Below are 19,341 nucleotides of genomic sequence, written 5' to 3'. Positions count from 1 at the left end.
TATGTGACAGGAGCATGCACAGTATATCAAATTCGTTTCGTTGCACTTTTCCAAGAATTTGTCTGTATCACACTCTTGCGGACATTTTGAGACTCGCCCTGCTACTTCTGCATACCCCTTTCCTGTCAACATCACTGTGAATATTTCAGTGGTACACTCCAAATGCAGTTGTAGGATATCAAGTGGGCCGAGAACACTCCTAGATACCACGTATGTCTGGTTCGCGACCTCCCTCGCCCGTCCATCCTCGCATTGGCAACACCTCTTTCAGAGAGATGGCGGCAGAGGCTCAGAGACCACATCACTCTTCAGTCCCGCAGTTCCTTGGACATCCTGAGCGACAAAACTCTGTCGGATACCAGTTCTCGCCGATAGTGGGACAAGAACGGTCGAGTATATCGTTTCACCCACCATTCACCACTCTACCACCACCATCATCGCGTCCAGGAGCTTCGACAAATCCGCAGAACTATGTGCAACGATCAGTTCCAATATCAAAGTTATTGTCCGATGCCCCTCAGGATCCACTACCGCGTCCCAGACAGATATCAGCACCTGGTCCCTTCTCTTCTGGGCTACCTTCGCCACCTCCGCCTGTAGTGTATCAGCGGACTGTAGCCAACCCACCACAACATCTGCCGCTGCCAAATGTGCGAACCTCGCCCGTCTTCCGTGTGCCACAGTACCCGCCGCAGGTTACGAGCCCGCACCATGTCTCACAGTTTCCACAACAAAATTCACCCATTGCTTCAAACAGTCCATCGTCAGGCTCTCTTGATTCAGGAACCTCTCCTCGAGAGCGTCAGCCTGCCATTACCGAGAAGTTCAGTCGTCTGCCATCCTTTGCTGCACCGTCTCCGAATTTGAGGTATGAGCTCAATATGCGGCAACAGCCTGTCGCTGCCAGAGCATGCGGCTTTGGAGAACGTGACCGACGCGTTGTTGATCCTCCACCTATCCTTGAGCTTAAAGTTATCGATGCCGAAACAGGAAAAGTGGACAGCGAAAACACGCCCTACGTATATACGACACTGCATTGTACTCTGATCAACTCCATGACATACAAGGACGAATCACAGATTGAACCTGCTCATCCAAATGCGCCAGCCACACAACGCCTGATGGGAACAGCAGTGGCGTCGCCGTTCTCTGGTACAGATGAAACAGGAAAGAGAGGGACATTTTTTGTCTTCCCTGATCTCTCTTGCCGCAATCCAGGGAGGTATCGGTTCCAGTTTCGTTTATTGATAGTCGATCCACTGAATCTTTCTGTCGGAACAACCTCGCGAATACAGAGCTCGATCATCTCTGAACCGTTCGAGGTGTATACTGCAAAAGAGTTTCCAGGAATGCGAGCCAGCAGTGCTTTGCTTAAAGCTCTGAGAAAACAGGGTCTGAATGTAGCTGTCAAAAAGGGCCGTGAGGCTACGAAGAAGGCGACCAGGAGACCTGGCCATGTTGACGAGGACGACAGCAGCGGTGAGGATGGAGAAAACGTTGCCGACGAGGACGATCAGGACAGCGACGATGCACGCCCTCAAGCTGCCGCTGGTGGCAAAGATCGAAGAAAAAGAAAACGAAGAGAGTGAATGAGACCACGAGCGACACGCCCCACTAGATGTATGATTTCTTTCTTAGTGCCTCATTTTCGGTTGTTGATACGGGCATGTCTTGTTGTTTTAGCTCTGTATCTTGCACTTTTCTCCTCGAACTCGAAGAACTAGTTCACTATCTTGGCAAAGACGGTCATCGGTTGCATGTAGGCATTCTGAGTATTTAGCTAGTCCAACAAGATAGCATTTCGGTTGGTGGGTGATATAAATTTACTATTTCTTAGTTGATTCAAGCCCACGTTCAGAACCATCCCTAGCCTTGACAAGCATCTACACTTGAAGGTATGATCCATATCTCTCATTGGAAGAGGACATTTACGCGCCCTCTAAACCTTCATACAGCTTGACATTCCAGCTCTTGCTTGGATTATTGTACCTGTATGTAAAATCGCGACCCAGCTTTGCGAGGATTTCAAGGTCGTCCGAATCCAGCTCGATATGCCTACTCTCAAAGTTTTCGTTGATCCTCTCTACGTGTGCACTCTTGGGTATGACACTTGTACCTCGACTCATACCCCAAGCCAATGATATTCCCGCAGTCGTGGAGTTGTGCTTCTTTGCCAGCTTTATCATGGCTTTGTTCTTGAGTAAAGGTGGAGGCATATGTTTTGCCTTTTCTTGGTAGGTGGGATTGGTTCCTCCAAGCGGCGAGTAGGCCGTCACATGGATGCCCCGGACCTTGTGATAACTTATCCAGTCTTCCTGCTGCAGATAGGGGTGTAATTCCATTTGGTGGCAATATGGAACATGAGTTGTATGATTCAGCAAGGTGTCGAGTTGCGATGGCGAAAAATTTGAGATTCCAATGCGTCTAGTCTTGCCTGACTGAACCAACTGCACCATGGCCTCCCAGGTGTCGAGGAAATAGATTTCATTGCCCTTGCTCGTTTCGGCAACTGGCCAGTGCATATGATACAGATCCAGGTAGTCAAGGTTGAGATCGGATAGCGTTTTGTCGATAGCAGCCTCGACTTTAGAGGGATCGTGGTGGTCCTAATTGAAGGTATAATTAGCAGGTTGTACAAGAGTGGATGTGAAAACAGCACAGCTCTGCTAAACGAGTACTGCAGTCCGGGACGGTGTCTCAGCTGGAGACTGTACGTGCAGGCTGAGATAGAATGCCAGCAACAGTCGTGATGTTCGTACTTCGATTCAACTTACGTTCCAAAGTTTGGAGGTAACCCAAATGTCTTCGCGTGACAGTCCAGCTTTCTTCAGGCCCTCAGAGATGCCCTTGCCCACAGCTTTCTAAATGTTGTTATGAATTGGCCGATTGAGATCGAAAAGGCATTGTTACCTCATTGCCGTATACGGCAGCACAATCTATGTGTGTGTAGCCGGTATGGATTGCGTGGGACACTGCCTCTGTAGCATTGTCCTTCAAGTTCCATGTTCCAAACCCTATAATAGGGATCTGGAAAAGAGTCGATGGTCCGAGAGGTGTTTGACCCTGTGATGGTTGCTTGGCAGCAACAACCGCTAAGGTTGCCGCAAATGGCAAGAACGAAAGCAGATGCATGCTTGTGGTTTTGCTGCAAAAGCGCAATGTCTGCGAAGGTGAGATAAGTCAAGACTAAAAGCCCATTGCTACACCTTTATATCCGTTATCCGATTCCTGCGATATCTGATGTCATGAACTGCTCATTGCAGCTTTCCCCGCAGTCTGGGTGCCTTGGGAGGTCGTAGCGAGCTGATATCAGTCTGCAGGGACGCAAAACACGGCATCTGATGTGGCTTGATGTGCGTAGTTTACCATTCTTGCAGATGCGCGAGCTGGGTAGGATCAATATTGCTGGAAGCTGGTGGTATAGACACTCATATCTACCTAGGTCGTAGACTTACCTAGTACTCCACACAATTGGCCATACCCCACCATATTTGTTTGCTTAGTTTGCTTTGGTGAAACAGATTTTGTTGCATGCCGACGACTGAACTGACTAGCCGATACCAGTCAATACAGTAAGAGCCACTGAGAGATAGAAAGTGATAGTCATGTCAGCGATTCTCTTTGATCAATAAGCCTCAATCGTGAGGCAGCAGGCAAGCATTGAATAAATAGCCATGTCATGCATAGGGCGCTTTGACGCCAGGGCCTTTTTCGAGTCAGAGTGCTTCCCCAGGAAAATGGCAGCGAACGCGTTTTTCTGGCGTTTCGCGAAAAAAATTCCACCTTCTTTCCTTCCCGCTGGCATAAGCTAGTGAGGCGACCCTAAGGTGTATCATCTAAAGCAAACATGAAATACGTATTGGTATCCGGAGGTAAGAGCTGGAGCACTAGCATCATGGCTCGATCGTGGACTAATGGCTCGTCCAGGTGTTATCAGCGGTGTCGGCAAGGGCATTATTGGTATGACCAGCGTTCACGAGAATGTACGCCGATACTGACATGACTGCGACGTCAAGCCTCGTCCACCGGCCTGCTGCTGAAGACTATGGGATTGAAGATATGTGTGACCTTGCTATGGTTGTCTGTTCTTGTGCTGACAACATGTACGTCTCCTCGATCAAGATTGATCCCTATCTCAATGTCGACGCCGGTACCATGAACCCCAAGGAGTATGTCCACTATCCCCGTGCTGCGATCGCGCAGTTCTGACATTGTCAAGGCACGGTGAGGTCTTCGTCCTCGACGACGGTGGTGAAGTCGACCTCGATCTCGGCAACTACGAGCGCTACCTCGACATCACCCTGACACGCGAGAACAACATCACCACTGGCAAAATCTACCAGCACGTTATTGAAAAGGAGCGCAGAGGAGATTACTTGGGCCACACTGTCCAGGTCGTTCCTCACATTGTTGACGCTATCCAAGACTGGGTCGAGAGAGTCGCCAAGATTCCCGTTGACGACACAAATGAAGAGCCCGACGTTTGTATCATCGAGTTGGGTGGCACAGTCGGCGACATCGAGAGCATGCCCTTCGTCGAGGCCATGACTCAGCTCCGCGCCCGCGCTGGAAGAGACAACTTCATGCAGATTCACGTCAGCTACGTGCCCATGGTCCACGGCGAGCAGAAGACAAAGCCCACTCAAATGGCTATCAAGGCTGTGCGCAGTGCTGGTTTGATTCCCGATTTGATTGCCTGCCGTTGCGAGCACCCTCTTGACGCTGGTGCCCACCAGAAGATTGCTCGCTTCTGCCAGGTCCCCCTTCCTCAGGTTCTCGTTGTCCGCGACATGCCCACCACATACCAAGTCCCCATTCTCCTTCAAGAGCAAGGTCTCTTGCAGAGTCTGAAGGACATCCTTCGCATCGATGCTTTGACCATCTCTCCCCTTCTTGCAACCAAGGGTGCCGAAATCTGGACCACCTGGAACAGCCTGGCAAACGGCTTGGCTACCGTCACTGATGTCGTCGAAATCGCGCTGGTTGGAAAATACCTTGAATGTCCCGACAGTTACTTGAGTGTTGTCAAGAGCGTCGAGCACGCTGCCATGAGATGCAAGAAGAAGCTGAAGATCGTCTGGGTTGATGCCGAGCACCTCGAGCCTGAGTCTGAGCGCGCCAACCCTGCTGCTTACCACAAGGCCTGGCACGATGTCTGCACCGCTTCCGGTATCCTGGTTCCTGGTGGTTTCGGCCAAAGAGGTACTGAGGGTATGATGAAGGCTGCCAAGTGGGCCCGTGAGAACGGCACACCCTACCTTGGAATTTGTCTCGGCATGCAGATTGCCGTTATCGAGTTCGCGAGAAATGTCTGCAACATCCCTGTTCCTGTCTCGACCAGTCAGGAGTTCGATGCTCGTGATGAGGACCGCATCATCATCTCAATGCCTGAGCACCACCCTGGACAGCTCGGCGGAACCATGAGACTCGGTCTCAGACCTACTTTGTGGCAACCTAATTCAGAGTGGAGTCGCCTTCGTGCCCTTTACGCCTCTACCACTTCCGCTGACGGCCAATCCCAAATTCTGGAGCGTCACCGTCACAGATACGAAGTCAATCCCAACTACGTCTCCACTCTGGAGACTAAGGGTCTGAACTTTATCGGCAAGGATGAGACCGGCGTTCGTCAGGAAATCATCGAGCTTAAAGATCACCCCTGGTTCGTCGGTGTCCAGTACCACCCCGAGTACCTTTCTCGTGTCCTTCATCCCAGCAAGCCTTATCTTGGATTCATTGCTGCTAGTGCAGGCATGCTTGACACAATCACTGCCGAGATTGTCAAGGAAAAGACGGCAAACACTTCATTCTAAAGATGGGAACAAATCACGAATATGAATGGTTAGATGCATCGAAAAGAAAACAAGATGGGGGAAATCACAATGCATTATCACGGCGTTTAGAGGCGTCAATGTACGTCAGAGGATGGGATAGAAGATTCCTTGCAGTAAAAAAACAGACCACATCACATTCAAGTTGGATCTGTAATCATGAAAATCAATTCTTTCTCAATACATGCTCCTCTGATTGTCCCATGCTTGTCATGACTCGTGGACCCGATGGGTACCAGTTGATAATGCAAGGTTGAATACTGGAGTCATGAGGCGCTGGATAGAGAAGGGAATACCCTCTGTGGTATTGATCAAAATGCTGCTGTGGCTGCTGCTGTCTTAAAAACGTTCGTTGCGTGCAATATCCTACAAAGTACCAACACTATTAACCTTCCAAACGACTCTTGAGGCTGGCCACTTCTTTTGTCAAGCTCTCAATACGCTCGGCCTGTGCTGCCATGTCCTGAGCCTGCTGCACCAACAGACTTCTGATTTCGGACAAGGCACCCTTGATGCCCTCAGCGGCTCCCTTCGCTGCGCCTGTGGCTGAGGTCGGTGGCTCTGCGCTAGTAGGCGCAGGTTTGGGTGTCTCGGCTACTGGCGACTTGATGTCGTTGATTTTGGGCTCAGCAGGCTCGGGAGCTGGAGCAGATTTGGTGGTTGTAGGTGTCTGGACTTGTGGGGGCGTGCGGACCCCAGTCTTCTCCTCTTGCTTAGTAGCAACAGTTGAGGTGGGCCGCTGAACGGGCTTGGGGACTTCGTCGAATTCATCGTTGGCGTTGCCCTTCGATTGAGTTACCTCATCCTTGTCAGCGAATCTGTCAGCCATGGCGGACATGCTTGCTTGGTTGTCCTGCATCGATCCCCTGGTGACGGGAGCAGGTGTTGGCTCGGGTTTCGCAGGCGAGGCAGGAACAGGAGTTGGGGCGGAGGAGGAAGAGATTGAACCAGGAGCGGGAGTGCTCTTGACCTGGGCGGCAGAAGGGGCCTTCTCAGCAGGAATCTCGACGGGGGTCTCGCCCTCGTACAGACTCTCGAGAGAAATCTTTGGTGGGAGAGCAGCTTCCTTGCCCGAGAACCAGTCCTCGCTAGACATGGAAGGCTTGCTGCCAGTGGCGGGAGGATAGATATCGTTCTGGAAGACCTCTGCACGGCGGGGAACAATGAATGAGATGGGCTCAATCAGGTTCTCGTTGACCGTCTTGTAGGCACGCATGACCTCGTTCTGGTGCAGGTTGACACCACGCTTGGGCACGAAAGCAACGCCACGTTGAGGGTCGGCCGATTTGTACTCGGAAAGATACTCGAACTTGTCGTTCTCGTACTCATAGTAACGAATGTTACCATCGCCCTTGCCAGCAAGGTACAGCATCTGGGTGCCATCGTCCCAGAAGGGCATGCAGACACCGCTGATGGAGTCGAGAATGGAGAAACCACCGATGGGTTCTTTGGGGTTGCGCACGTCCCACAGACCAAGTTGACGGTCGCTCATGCGCGAAAAGCCAGTCGTGGCTACACGATCATGCTCGCCCATCCATACTGCTCTACTGTTCTTTGCGCCGGGGTGTCCCTGAACCTCATGAGCTGGTCTTTCTTGTCTTACATCCCAGAAACGGATCTTCTTGTCACGGCAAGTGGTCACGAGCATGCCACCATCGGCTGACCATGACAGAGACTGAACAATGTCGTTGTGCTTGAGAGTAAGGCGAGGATCGTTGGAAGCGAGATCCCACAGCTTGATGGTGTAGTCGCCTGAGGAACTAGCCAGGACGTTGGCGGCCGAGGGGTTGAACAAAACGTGGCCGACTTTGCTGCGGTGGGTTAGTCTGAGGCAGATGGAGACATGAGCAGAGTGACATACCGGGTATGGCCAGACAACTTGTGCACAGGACTGACATCGGTGGGCTCGTCGGCGTCGGTGTGCAGACTGAAGTCTTCGGGGACCTTCCAGACAAAGACCTGCGAACAAAACTGAGCAAACAGCGCACTCCCAAGGCAGTGGATGTGGAGAGGGTACCTTTCCGTCATCGGAACCAGAAGCAATGATGGAGTCGTCAAAGGGGTTCCTGTCAATGGGCGTCAGGAAGCTGTGGAATCAGAAACGGGCATCTGGAAAGCGCACCAGTCGGTGTCGAGGACGGCGGCAGTGTGGCCACGGAACAGTGGCATAACATCGGGCAGCTTTCCACGCTCATCGACAGGGATAACTGCGAAGGCGCCACCACCGCTGGCCTCCCAATTGACCGAGAGGTACTTGGGGTTGGCCTTGATCAGGTTCGTGTCCCAAGCATTCTTAGAGATGCGGAGGTTGTCGTAACATTGCTCCTGCTCGGAGAAGGGTCGTCAGAGAGAAACACGGTAGGTACTGAGGCGTGCGATGGGATACCTTCTTGGTGGACTGCCCGAAGACGTGTCCTGCTTAGCGTTAGCCATGTCGTGTGCTTGGGACAGGCGCGTCATGGCGCTTACGGTATTTTGAAGCTCTAACGAAGCGGCCAGACATGGTGAGTTGGGCAGGCGTCTCCACCAGCTACAAAACAATATGGAGCGAGGACGACGAAGCTTGCGACTGGGTCGGCGAGGGTACGGAGTAGATTAGTGGAAGTGATACGGTATGCGCACGGTACCCCCGGCCGAGGCGCTTCGCTCGCCAAACAACGCCCTGAGCTCCACCCTCGTCATCTTGTCGACCAAGCCACATTTTATTTTGTTCCACCGCTTGTGCTTTTTTATTCAATCTGTACTCATTCCATACCGATTTTAACCAGCGATGTACAACGCAGCATGCTCTTCGAGCCATTCATTCGATTGCAACCACTTGAATCGCCTTTCTCCGAATGACCGGCACTGACCCATTCAAGATGTTTCATTCACCTCTCCTGCTACTCACCGTCTCCGCTGTAGCAGAATGCGTTCCGTAGTTTGGTCCACGCGTACTGTATATGTTCATGTCTTCTTGAAACGAGGACATTCGCTGCTTGCAAGTCAAAATCAATACCCAGATACCCCGTAGCAGAGGTTTAGCAGATTTTACTCATCGTCGCTCGTGCGAAGCTCGAATAGAAGCCAACTTATCCTACAAGTGACAGCCACAGGTTCACCGCCACATCAGTCGTCGGCGTGACTTGCTGACGCTAGCTGTTTTCGGCGTAGAGATGCTGTACTTCTCGCTGCATTGCTCCAACTATGATCGATACGATCTTCTGCTTGCCTGCCTGAAGACTATCCTTCTCAACTAAATTCAATCTTGTGAACTTCAATGTTGGCAAAGTCGATGGTGATCCTGCATATTTGTGCACCTTCGAAATCTCTTATACATGTATTTGCCGTTTCAGATCAAGATACGACCAATTGAGACCAAGATTTGGTGATATTCAATTCTTCCCCTCTCGCGACTCTATTAAGGTCCTTCTCATGTTCTCGAACCTCTGACTTCTACCGTACTCCGACGACACGTTGCCTCTCAATAGCTAGGTCTGTTCTTGTTCACCGTTGCTATCATGAACTTCTATAGCTATACGTGTCACGTACTTACGTACACGGAGGGATATTTGTTGCTGTGTTATTCTTCCGATAATTGTGGCGTATAAAATGATCGTAAGAGTGTAGTTCTACAGGTCTATACAGCTATAAAATGGGTATCACAGAGGCGAGATAACGTACAGGATTTCTCAACGAACGTCTTCGCCAACTAGATCAGAGCGCTGCCACGGAACATTCCATCGCGAACCTCCTTGACAATGTCTCTGCGGTCTCCCTTGCCTACGAGAACAATACCTCGGCCGCGTCTGCCCATGCGACCAACACGACCCAGACGATGGATGAAGTCGATACTAGTGTGGGGTACATCATACAAAATGACGTTGCGAACCATCAAGGTATCGATGCCACGAGACCCAAGATCAGTCATGACAAGCACCTTTGTGTTGTTCAATTGCCTCTTACCAGGCAGAGGGCGATGCATTGATGGCTCAGCCTGGCCAGATTTCGAACTGATAGCCGTACCAGTGAACTCGGCAAGCACTTGAGCTTGCTTACGTTCGTCAGAGTCACGGCTGAGAGCCATGGCATCGACACCTTTACTCTGGAGGTACAGCGACAGCTCGAAACACTTTTCGCGCTCGTTGACAAAGACAATCACCCTCTTGACAGCATCTTCCCCTGCTTCGCGACCAAGATTCCACACAGTGTCTGCGCAAGCAAGATCTCTGTTGCCCTTATAAGGATCTTTCTCGACATCCACCACGCTCAGCTGGACACGACGAGGAATGGCGTGCAGGTTTGGAGTAGCAAGACGACGAATGTCCGGGAACCGCTTACGAAGGTAGGCATCAAGACTGCGGGGAATGGTAGCGGAACAGAGCACGAGTTGTTTAAGGCTTGGAGTGGCACGATCGAGGATGCTGCCAGTGATAGGTGCGAAGGAGCGGTCAAGAAGCGAATCGGCCTCATCAATAACCAGATGAGTTACTCGTGAAAGTACATTGGGGTCGTTCTCACTAATGCTCGCAAGCAGATGTGGGGTAGAAATCAGGAGATCGACGCCTGAAGGAGAGAACAGGCGATTGCGAATAACGGTACCGGTAAAGTTGGCAGAGATAAGAGCTGCACGGAACTTGGTTGTGTGGGATAAGGACTTGGCCAGGGCGCCGACTTGCTGCACTAGCTCTGCGGTCGGGACCAAGATGATGGCACGTGGACGGCCTGTCGTGGGATGAGGTTCGTTGGACAGTGGTGGTGATTCGAGCTCGAAAATGTTCTTGCGCGCAGCTGCTTCCTTCTCCACTTGAGCATCTTGTTCGGCCTGAGCAATTTCAGCGCGCTTCAGCGCATCGATGATGGGTAACAGATAGGCTAGGGTCTTGCCTGATCCGGTTTCTGCGGCCAAGAGGTACTGTTGCATCGATTGAGTGTTCTTGGATCCTTTGCCATTGGTCCCGAGAAGAGCAGGAATGGCGAGCCGTTGAATGGGTGTGGGAGATGTGTCTTCCAAACCGTTCAAAGCCTGAGTTGAGATGGACTGATGAACGGTAGGTAATAAACCGAACTCGTTGAAAGATTCAGTATCGGCTATGCTCTGCTTGACAGCAGAACGATGGCTGTAAGAGACTTGACTGAGAGCACGCTGCATCTTCAAAGCCTTGAACGAGTCCTTCTCTTTTTCATCCTTTGGCTTGTACTTTTCTGGAGCATTTCGAGTTGCTCTCTTTTGCTCGGCCGACGAGGGACGTTGGCGAGGGGCATTGCGGAAGTCGGCATGTGTGACATTCATGCCACCAAAAGGGCTATTTGTACGTCGCTTCGGGGGTTTGGCATTGGGAAGAGCGACTTTGGGCGACAGATCCATTCGCGAAGGTCTCGGTTTTTGCATGGTAGCCATGTGGCGCGCGGGGCGCATAATGAAGACCGGGCGCGCCATCATAGCTGCGGCCTCGCAGAAGGGACATAGACTGGGTCGCATCCTGGAGGAAAGCATGTGTAGACCGGTGACCGCGCTGGTGACAGCGGCGGCGACAGATGACGAATACGGCGGCAGCGGTGCGACGACAAACACCTGCGATGAACTGAGCAGCAGTCTGTAGACAAAAATAAATTCCGGCCAAGTTTCAGAAAGACGGCGCGCAAGACCGATTAGGTTCGACTATCACAGGTCTTTGTAGCGAACGTAGAGGGCAAGACTAGTCGGATCCTTGTCAAGTCTTGGATAATGTCGTCGCTGTTCTAAAGAAATTTTTGGAGTTTTGTCAAGAATTTTGGTTGCATCTTATCATGATTTATGTTAGAAGAGTAGAGCAGAATGAGGGTCTTTTGATCTCACTTTTTGAGAGTAAAGAGAAAGGACAGGCAAACAATGATATTGTGCTACAAGGGTAGTCAACAAGAGAGGATGCACTAATGCGTGCCGCAGTGGAGACAGTGTTCTGTATCTAGTCTGCCTCTGCACATGGACATGGACATGGACACGGCCAACTCTGCGGCTTGGCCGTTGCTATGCCACTCGGACCCTCGGGCCCGGCGACAACAAAGACACTCCACGCTTGTTTTTGTATACCTACTTTAGCTCGCTTTCCGACCGCGATCGTTCACTTCTCCGTTCATTCCACTGCCTTTGCTGTTTGTTCTGCGCTTTGGGCATTGCTTTCTTTGCTGTTGCAAGTAGCGGTGCTGCATTTCCATCTTAGACCGAGCAGCCCACCTCCCTCACTGCACAGACAAGCGCGCATTCCTCGTCAACAATGGCCACCGAAGAGGTACCACAGTCTGGATTACCTCGCCTGACATGCGCTGACGTTCGCCTTAGGTGCAGCCGCTCAAGATAGTCAAGTCCAATTCAACCGCTTCGTCGATTGGCTCCCCGTCCAAGATGGCTCGCCCATTGTCAGAAATCGGCTCGACTGAGAGGCGGAGAAATTCTCCCAGTTACAACCAGGCCACCAAAGTACGTTGACCAGACCACAACTTGATCCTCCTCACCACCAGCTGATCTCCCACACTAGAAGATGATCACCACCAAGGATTCGTCGCCCTTCGATTCATCCCCGCTGCAGCAACAGCGCTCACCGCGCATGTTCTGGGAAGACCGCACCTCACCTTCGCGCTTTGGCTCCGAGAACAGTCCCGAGCGTGCAGAGCGCTCTGCTTCCCCTACCGCAACTTCTTCACACCGTCGCTCATCCATTGAGAATCTCAAAAAGGCTTCCCGTGTCAAGAATAGCACCATGTATGCTCGCGAAACAAAGCACAATTACGACCCTTCGAGCTCTCCCATCATCGAGCGCCCTCTGAGCAACCGTGGCTGGGGCGGAAACTTCCAAAACAACGTCTTCACACGCTTCGATAGTCTTCGCAAGGAGAACAATCCTCTCAAGTCTCCCACTGAATCCGATCCGAGCCCTTCCAAAATCCCTGGTCCTTCGTCTGGCCCTTCTGTCGTAAACACATCCGCTCCGAGCTCCCCTCGGCGGGAGACTCCTTCGCCAACCAAGTCTTCTCTCACATCAAATGGTCGTTTTGCTGCTTCTTTCGAGTCCGACCAAAGTCACTGGCCTGAAGACCAAGATGACGGCAGAGTTGCTACTCCTCGTGCGCAGCCACGTCATGCAAAAAGCGTCACCTTCGAGACAGCTCCTCCCGAGATCAACGAATACGAACAGCAAACACCAGAGCCATCATCTATTGCCTCGGGCTCACGAGAGGGTAGCTACGATTCCGATGATTATGAAGATAACAGCTTCGAACGTGCCTCTTCAGTCGACGAAGACAGTTTCGACGCCTCACTGGAGGATACAGATAAGACACCGGTGGTCCTTCCTGAGGATTGGAGGCACATGAGCCCTGATGTTGCTCGTAGTCATCTTGCCAACGACTATGACGACGTCTTTGATGATGATGACGAGACTACCGAGAGACATGCCTCACACTCCAACAACGAGCAACGACCAACCTCTAGCCGCTCTGAATCTGCCAACTCCGATGCCGAAGCAAGACCTTTACCGCCACTTCCTGGCGTGCCCTCCTTCAGAAGAGAACGTGTTGACTCTGGTGGTCTTGCCGCTGCTGCAGAACGCGCGAGTAGTATCCAACGTTCTCTGCCTTCTCCACCACGCCCTGCTTCGGTCTCGAAAGATGAGATTCTCCGCATGCGGGAGGCCAACATGTCCATGGAAGACAGGATGAACCTCCTGAAATTGCAAACATCTCTTGCCGATGTACAAAAATTACAAGACACAGAAGAACATACTGGACAAGACGCCAAATTCACTGAAGAAGATGCTGTCGCTGCTTCTGAGCACTCAGACATCGAAGATGATGATCTTGCTGGCTTCGACTTTGCACCAAGCATCTCTAGAGAGTCCATCCTGCGAAACGTCAAGTCGCAGAAGTACGACCAGTTTGATGCTGATTTGCATGAGGAGTCCATGGTCTCATTCGCCGATAGAGATTATCGCGAACTCGCCAATCTCGACCCCGACGTCCCAATCCCCTCTCGTGAGACATCGACCCAGTTTGACGCTGAGGTTGATGCTGACATCAAAGAAGAGGCTGAGAATAGCTACCTCGACCTTAGTGCTGTTCCATCTTTCCACTCTGAACCTGAGGAACCCGGAGCAGACGACTATGACAGAAGGTCCGTCATTCATCATGCTGATTGCGACGAAGACTCGCAGGCCGAGGACGACGAGAGTCGCTACTCGTCCCCTATGTCCGTCCTGATCAACGAACAACCAGAAGAGCCTCAACACATGCCTGCCGAAGATGACCAAGAAACACCTATGCAGGACGAAGCATTTGCTACTCCTCTGGGCCATCCACAATCCACAGAGGAATCGAGCAGCATGGGTCTTCCCCTGAGCTTCCTAGGCAACGATGATTTCGATTTCGGTCTGAAAGACTATATCACTCCCACACCTCCTTCCTCATCTGGCACCCAGGAGCAGAGCAAGAAATCTGTTCTCGAGCCACCTGTGGTGTTGCAGCCTAGTTTTACTACTGAGGCTCGTTACGGACGAGAAGGATCCAGCGAATCAGATCAAACTATCGGTCATGAGTCTTTTGGCTCTGTCATCCATGGCTCCATGATCGATATGTCCCCTCCTCCAGAGGACGCACCTATCATTCCTGAGCGCAAAGCCACCATCAAGACACAGGGCAAACTCAAGGCTCGACCCTCTGGAACTCCAGCCGATTTGGAAGCTATGAGAGCTCAACGTCGTCATGTGAGCCACGAAGTGCCTCCTATCCCCGATCAATACCTTTCAGAGACTTCGGCCCAAGCAGATGAGCAGGCCTCTTCCGATGAGGGTGAAGATGATGAAGAATCACACAGTTCGGAATCTCTCTCTGAGCATGATATGACTAGCCAGGAACTTCAACAGGACGAAATCGATGGCGAGCACGACAGCGAAAAGTCCCTCCACCGCGAAACAAACCTCGACAAAGATGGCCAACTCGCAAACGATGGAACAGACGTACTCTCTGAACAGGACGAACAGCGTCGACAAAGCCGCGAGATGAAGCTCGACCTTGACTTCCCTCTCGAATCTTTCGACAATGACATGGGTCTTGGAATGGATGCCGAGTTTGACCGCGTAATTGAAGCTCAGAAGGTAGGAATTGGTACAGCTCATCGTTCTCTTGTGTATATGCTAACCAACATGCAGAAGGGCTATCTCATGCGTCAAAACACCAAAGTCATCGTTGCTAGTAACAGAAACTTTAGCGACGAAAGCCAGCGTCCACTCTCTCCAAATGGCCAAACCAATCCCTCGACTACTAGCAAGAGCAAACGTACTGCGCGCAAGTCGAGCGCCGGCGAGAAGTATTTGACGACCGAGCCATGGAACGGCAAGACTAGACGTAAAAGTTCTAGGAGATCCTCTGGCAGAAAATCCAACATCGGTGGGCCGGCCCCTCCTCTGCCTGGTCATGAAAGTTCTCTGGGAAAGGTCGATGAATATCTGACGACTGATGAGACCAACGATGGTGAGGAGAGAGGAAGACTTTTTGTCAAGGTTGTTGGCGTGAAGGAGCTCGATTTGCCTCTGCCGCGCAGTAAGTGCTTGCATCTCAAACCTGTCCGGGTCGAACTAACATGATTTTGCAGATGATCGGCTCTTCTTCCAACTCACCTTGGACAATGGCCTGCATTGTGTGACAACTGCTGATCTTCAGCTTGGTAAAGCTGCTGCCATTGGGCAGGAGTTCGAGCTTGTTGTTCTTCAAGACCTTGAGTTCCAGCTTACTCTGACTACCAAACTGCCGGCTCCTGCACCTAAGCCTCAGATGTCAATTCCTGTTCCCGTGTCTCCCACCAAGCCTATCAAGTCGTCAACATCAAGATTCTCTCGCCTTCTCACATCTCCCAAGAAGAGAGCGGAGCGTGAAAGAAAGGAGAGAGAAGAGGCCGCGGAGGTCGAACGTCGTCAGCAAGAAGAGATGCAACGCAAGCGTGCTATTGTCAAGCCTACGCCATGGGACATAATGCGCGAAGTTGTTGATGCCAAATCTGGATCATTTGCTCGTGCTTATGTTTCTCTCAAGTCTCACGAGTCTCAGTGTTTCGGACGACAACTGACCGTCGACGTGCCCTGCTTCAATGAGTGGGCGATTGAGAAGGATGCCGACGTCGTCAGCAGTGTGCGCAGCAAGCGCAACAATGGCAACCCTGGATTTGGTGGTAGAGACGGCACCATCAGACGTCCGCCCTACGCGATAGGCAAGCTCGAGTTGCAGCTCATGTACATTCCAAAGCCGAAGGGGGCTGGTGATGAGCACATGCCCAAGAGCATGAGTTCAGCTATCAGAGAGATGAAGGCCGCTGAACAAGTCAAAGAGTCATCGTGGGAAGGTTGCTTGAGTCAGCAAGGAGGCGATTGTCCGTACTGGCGCCGTCGCTTCTTCCGTCTACAGGGTACGAAGCTCACAGCCTACCACGAGCACACTCGCCAGCCCAGAGCCACTATCAATCTCTCAAAGGCTACAAAATTGATCGATGATCAGAAATCACTTGTCGCCGATCCGACATCGGGCCACCCCACAAAGGGTAGGCGCAAGTCTGCCTTTGCTGAAGAAGATGATGGCTACCAATTCGTCGAAGAAGGATTCAGAATGAGATTCGCCAACGGCGAGACCATTGACTTCTATGCCGACAGCGCTACAGACAAGGATGCCTGGATGAAGGCACTTGGCTCATGCATAGGCAAGCCTTCGACGAGCAGCACAGCCAAATGGACCGATGTGGTGTTGACCAAGGAACGATCGGAAGCCAAAGCAGTGAAGGCACAACAGAACTCGGAAGACCCCAGCCGATCAGGACCAGATGCTCACGATAACAAGACCGGTGCACCCAAGCTCAAGCGTACAATGTCACAACAGGATAGCACGCGAGGTGACACGCCACCCACAAGCAGCCCTCGTACAGGACAACGTGACAGACACCAGGTCAAGAGCATGGTCTTCTAGAGAGGGTCAGACAGAACCGACCTCTTTCCTCTTACCTTTCTCACTCTTTCTAGATACCTTTCTTGCTCTCATCTCTTTCTCTTGTCTTTTGCACCTTTTTTTCCTGGCAAAAACAGCATGGCATAGCCGTCGCCCGTTCTTCATTTTCATTGTTTCATTTCTCTTTTTTTTGGTTTATTGGGTTCTGGGAAGGGTTTGGAGATTCGGAGTTTACGATTGTAATGAAACACAATGCATGCGCTACTGCTACAGACAACCTTTCAATTGAATGCCTCGGTTTCCTTCAATATCATAGAACGCGTCAGTGATTTGTGTATGTTGCCAATCAAATTACATGGTTGTCGGAGAGGATGCATTTGAAAGTCAGGGTCATTGTTTCAACGAGATTTCTGGCAACCGAATATCAACTCCACGCTCATTCGATATGCACAGAGGATGTATGGAGGAGATGATGATCGAGATGATTGTGTTGTATCTAGATTAGAGGAGTAGCTTTTGATATTGACTCAATTCACCAAGCCTTGCCGTTTACGGCCAGCTATTGGTTTCACAGCATAACATGAGAGTATGCATACTAGTCACGCTGTCGTTGACAGTCTGATAAGGCGTGATACTTGAATAAAGTATTTATTCATACACAGATAGAAAAATAGTAGATGCGTGACCCTGCTTAAGAAGGATCAAGAAAGCCTCCTGGTCACGCGGGTATCTCAGAAGACATGGAAAATGATATGACAAGAAACGCCCTTTAAAGCCCCCTGCAAAATGCTTTACACTTTTGCTTGCAAGAAAAGACGCCATGCTGAAAAGTCCAAACGATGCGCGCTTAATCAATAGGTTTAGAAACTAAAGTCGTGTTAGCAAGTGACCAGGACACTGGTAGATGCTGAAGGACTTACCGTATCTCGTAACTGCCCGCTCGTGTCATGTACCGCACCCACTTCACACTGCTATACTGACTCTTCTCAAAGACTTTGAGATATCTCACCAACAGACCTGAACTTGTAAACATGAGCAGCGAGAAGTTCAGACTTAATGGCGGTCTACTCCAAGCCTTTTGGTTGGTCATGGAGGTAAGTTGAGCTTCAGCGCTGAGCACGTATTCAGAGCCACCGGTGAAGCGGGCAATCTTCCAGACAATGTTGTTGTGTTCAGGCTCGTACTTGGCCTTTCCTTGAGAAGTTCGTTCGGTGATGGAGGCAGTATTGAGAGGAGTCGGGATGCGAATGACAACATTTGTGGCGAAGAGCTTTGTGCCATAGTTTGCCTTGATGGCAATGCTATACTCAACCTTTGTCTTTCCAATCTCATTCACAATGGCGTGAACCTTGAAAGGTAAGTTGATGTTCTCGGTGGCACGGTATCGCATTAGCTCAAAGCTACCATCGGGAGGAATAAAGGAGATTGTTCTGTCGGTGTCGAATTTGCCCAAACGCACGCACTGATGGAATTGACAATCTTCGAGGGTGACACTTCCAGCGGCAGCCTTTGTGGCTTTTGTGCCGGCCATATTTCCAGAAGGCGAGGCCAGAGCCTCCTCGCCAAGTGTAAGACGGTCGTTGAGACCAAACTTGCATTCAGGAGTACCAGAGAGGTAAGCGCGCATCTCGATCTGACCGTTGACATCGGCACGCAGGACGGTTCCATTGGCGGACATGAGGAGGTTGACATCTTCGATAACGTCGACAAAGGCTTCGTTCTTGCGGTACTTGATGTTGTCTCGTCTCCAGGACATGGCACCGGTGGCTTGCATTGTGATCTTGGACGAATCCTCCTGTTGAAGTGTAAGCAATTGGATGTACAGATGGCGAGGTAGGCGGGCGTACGACGAGGTTCCTCTCGGACTTGACACCTTCGGTGGTGATGTACATCTTGAGAGTGTCTGTGTCAGTGTTCTGAGGATAGCCAAAGTCGAGGATCTCTAGACAGAGGGTGGTGAGCAGATTGTGGCAAGATAATTCGAAGACTAGGACGGACCATCGAGCAATTCGTAGATCAGGACAAAGTTGTTCTTGACGGCCTCCTCGTCAAACTTGGCGAAGTAGGAGCGGCCGAGCTGGATCAAGCGGTACAGGAACTCAAAGACCAGAGCGGCATTGGCATTGCCCTTTGTGACGGCGACGATGAAGATGTTCTCGTGCTTGACATGGCTGAAGGTGGTGGAACCAAGGGTCAGGATGGGCGAGCGAACCAGAGGGTTGGAGATGACCTGGATACGGAAGACATCGGCGAGACGCGGGCGGCAGTCATTGCGGAAGGCGCGAAAGATGAGGTTCTCGCCCTTCTGGTTGAAGATGAGGATGCCCGAGATCATGGCGAATTGCTCGAGTGCTTGTGACTAGATGCTACAAAGTGCTATAGGCTGGCTATAGGTGATCGAGGGGTCCAGCAGCGGAGGTCGGGGAAGGCGCTTGGCAAACGCGGCCGACTGCAACCAAGCACGTCAGCTACACCTGCGACGCTGCGACTGCCTACTCGTACCTTGACCCATCCCACTCTAGAGGAAGCCAATTTACGACCATCAACTCTCCCGCTTAAGCAAAAGACGCCA

The 19,341-nt window shown here is 51.3% G+C and overlaps 7 protein-coding genes across 7 annotated transcripts; 3 read left to right on the top strand and 4 right to left on the bottom strand.

The window, feature by feature from the left end:
• Nucleotides 1-275: 275 nt before the first annotated feature.
• M437DRAFT_72360 (uncharacterized protein) lies at nucleotides 276-1,589 on the top strand (the record flags this gene model as incomplete). Its single annotated transcript, XM_041025846.1, has 1 exon — nucleotides 276-1,589. The coding sequence occupies one exon, from the start codon at nucleotides 276-278 to the stop codon at nucleotides 1,587-1,589; it is 1,314 nt and encodes a 437-aa protein (XP_040883860.1).
• A 339-nt stretch (nucleotides 1,590-1,928) lies between these two features.
• Nucleotides 1,929-3,132, bottom strand: M437DRAFT_72359 (Aldo/keto reductase; the record flags this gene model as incomplete). Its single annotated transcript, XM_041025845.1, has 3 exons — nucleotides 1,929-2,606; nucleotides 2,775-2,861; nucleotides 2,911-3,132. 3 exons carry the CDS (start codon nucleotides 3,130-3,132, stop codon nucleotides 1,929-1,931), a joined length of 987 nt encoding a protein of 328 aa, XP_040883859.1.
• Nucleotides 3,133-3,847: 715 nt separating this feature from the next.
• Nucleotides 3,848-5,810, top strand: M437DRAFT_38680 (CTP synthase; the record flags this gene model as incomplete). Its single annotated transcript, XM_041019880.1, has 5 exons — nucleotides 3,848-3,872; nucleotides 3,928-3,960; nucleotides 4,017-4,063; nucleotides 4,123-4,169; nucleotides 4,220-5,810. 5 exons carry the CDS (start codon nucleotides 3,848-3,850, stop codon nucleotides 5,808-5,810), a joined length of 1,743 nt encoding a protein of 580 aa, XP_040883858.1.
• A 403-nt stretch (nucleotides 5,811-6,213) lies between these two features.
• Nucleotides 6,214-8,331, bottom strand: M437DRAFT_81309 (DUF1900-domain-containing protein; the record flags this gene model as incomplete). Its single annotated transcript, XM_041027530.1, has 6 exons — nucleotides 6,214-7,639; nucleotides 7,690-7,787; nucleotides 7,846-7,894; nucleotides 7,951-8,153; nucleotides 8,215-8,243; nucleotides 8,298-8,331. 6 exons carry the CDS (start codon nucleotides 8,329-8,331, stop codon nucleotides 6,214-6,216), a joined length of 1,839 nt encoding a protein of 612 aa, XP_040883857.1.
• A 1,188-nt stretch (nucleotides 8,332-9,519) lies between these two features.
• On the bottom strand, nucleotides 9,520-11,304 carry M437DRAFT_39324 (ATP-dependent RNA helicase mrh4, mitochondrial; the record flags this gene model as incomplete). Its single annotated transcript, XM_041019991.1, has 1 exon — nucleotides 9,520-11,304. One exon carries the CDS (start codon nucleotides 11,302-11,304, stop codon nucleotides 9,520-9,522), a length of 1,785 nt encoding a protein of 594 aa, XP_040883856.1.
• A 760-nt stretch (nucleotides 11,305-12,064) lies between these two features.
• Nucleotides 12,065-16,790, top strand: M437DRAFT_81307 (DUF1709-domain-containing protein; the record flags this gene model as incomplete). Its single annotated transcript, XM_041027529.1, has 5 exons — nucleotides 12,065-12,079; nucleotides 12,130-12,267; nucleotides 12,326-14,935; nucleotides 14,990-15,380; nucleotides 15,433-16,790. 5 exons carry the CDS (start codon nucleotides 12,065-12,067, stop codon nucleotides 16,788-16,790), a joined length of 4,512 nt encoding a protein of 1,503 aa, XP_040883855.1.
• An 895-nt stretch (nucleotides 16,791-17,685) lies between these two features.
• Nucleotides 17,686-19,104, bottom strand: M437DRAFT_38937 (clathrin adaptor, mu subunit; the record flags this gene model as incomplete). The annotated part of the gene is made up of 3 exons (XM_041019916.1): nucleotides 17,686-18,564; nucleotides 18,620-18,711; nucleotides 18,768-19,104. 3 exons carry the CDS (start codon nucleotides 19,102-19,104, stop codon nucleotides 17,686-17,688), a joined length of 1,308 nt encoding a protein of 435 aa, XP_040883854.1.
• Nucleotides 19,105-19,341: the final 237 nt, after the last annotated feature.

Source organism: Aureobasidium melanogenum (genome assembly GCF_000721775.1).
Source record: "Aureobasidium melanogenum CBS 110374 unplaced genomic scaffold scaffold_2, whole genome shotgun sequence".
NCBI classification, from domain to species: domain Eukaryota; kingdom Fungi; phylum Ascomycota; class Dothideomycetes; order Dothideales; family Saccotheciaceae; genus Aureobasidium; species Aureobasidium melanogenum.
Note: the sequence above shows the minus strand (reverse complement) of the source record. Positions and strands in the feature narration are given on the sequence as shown.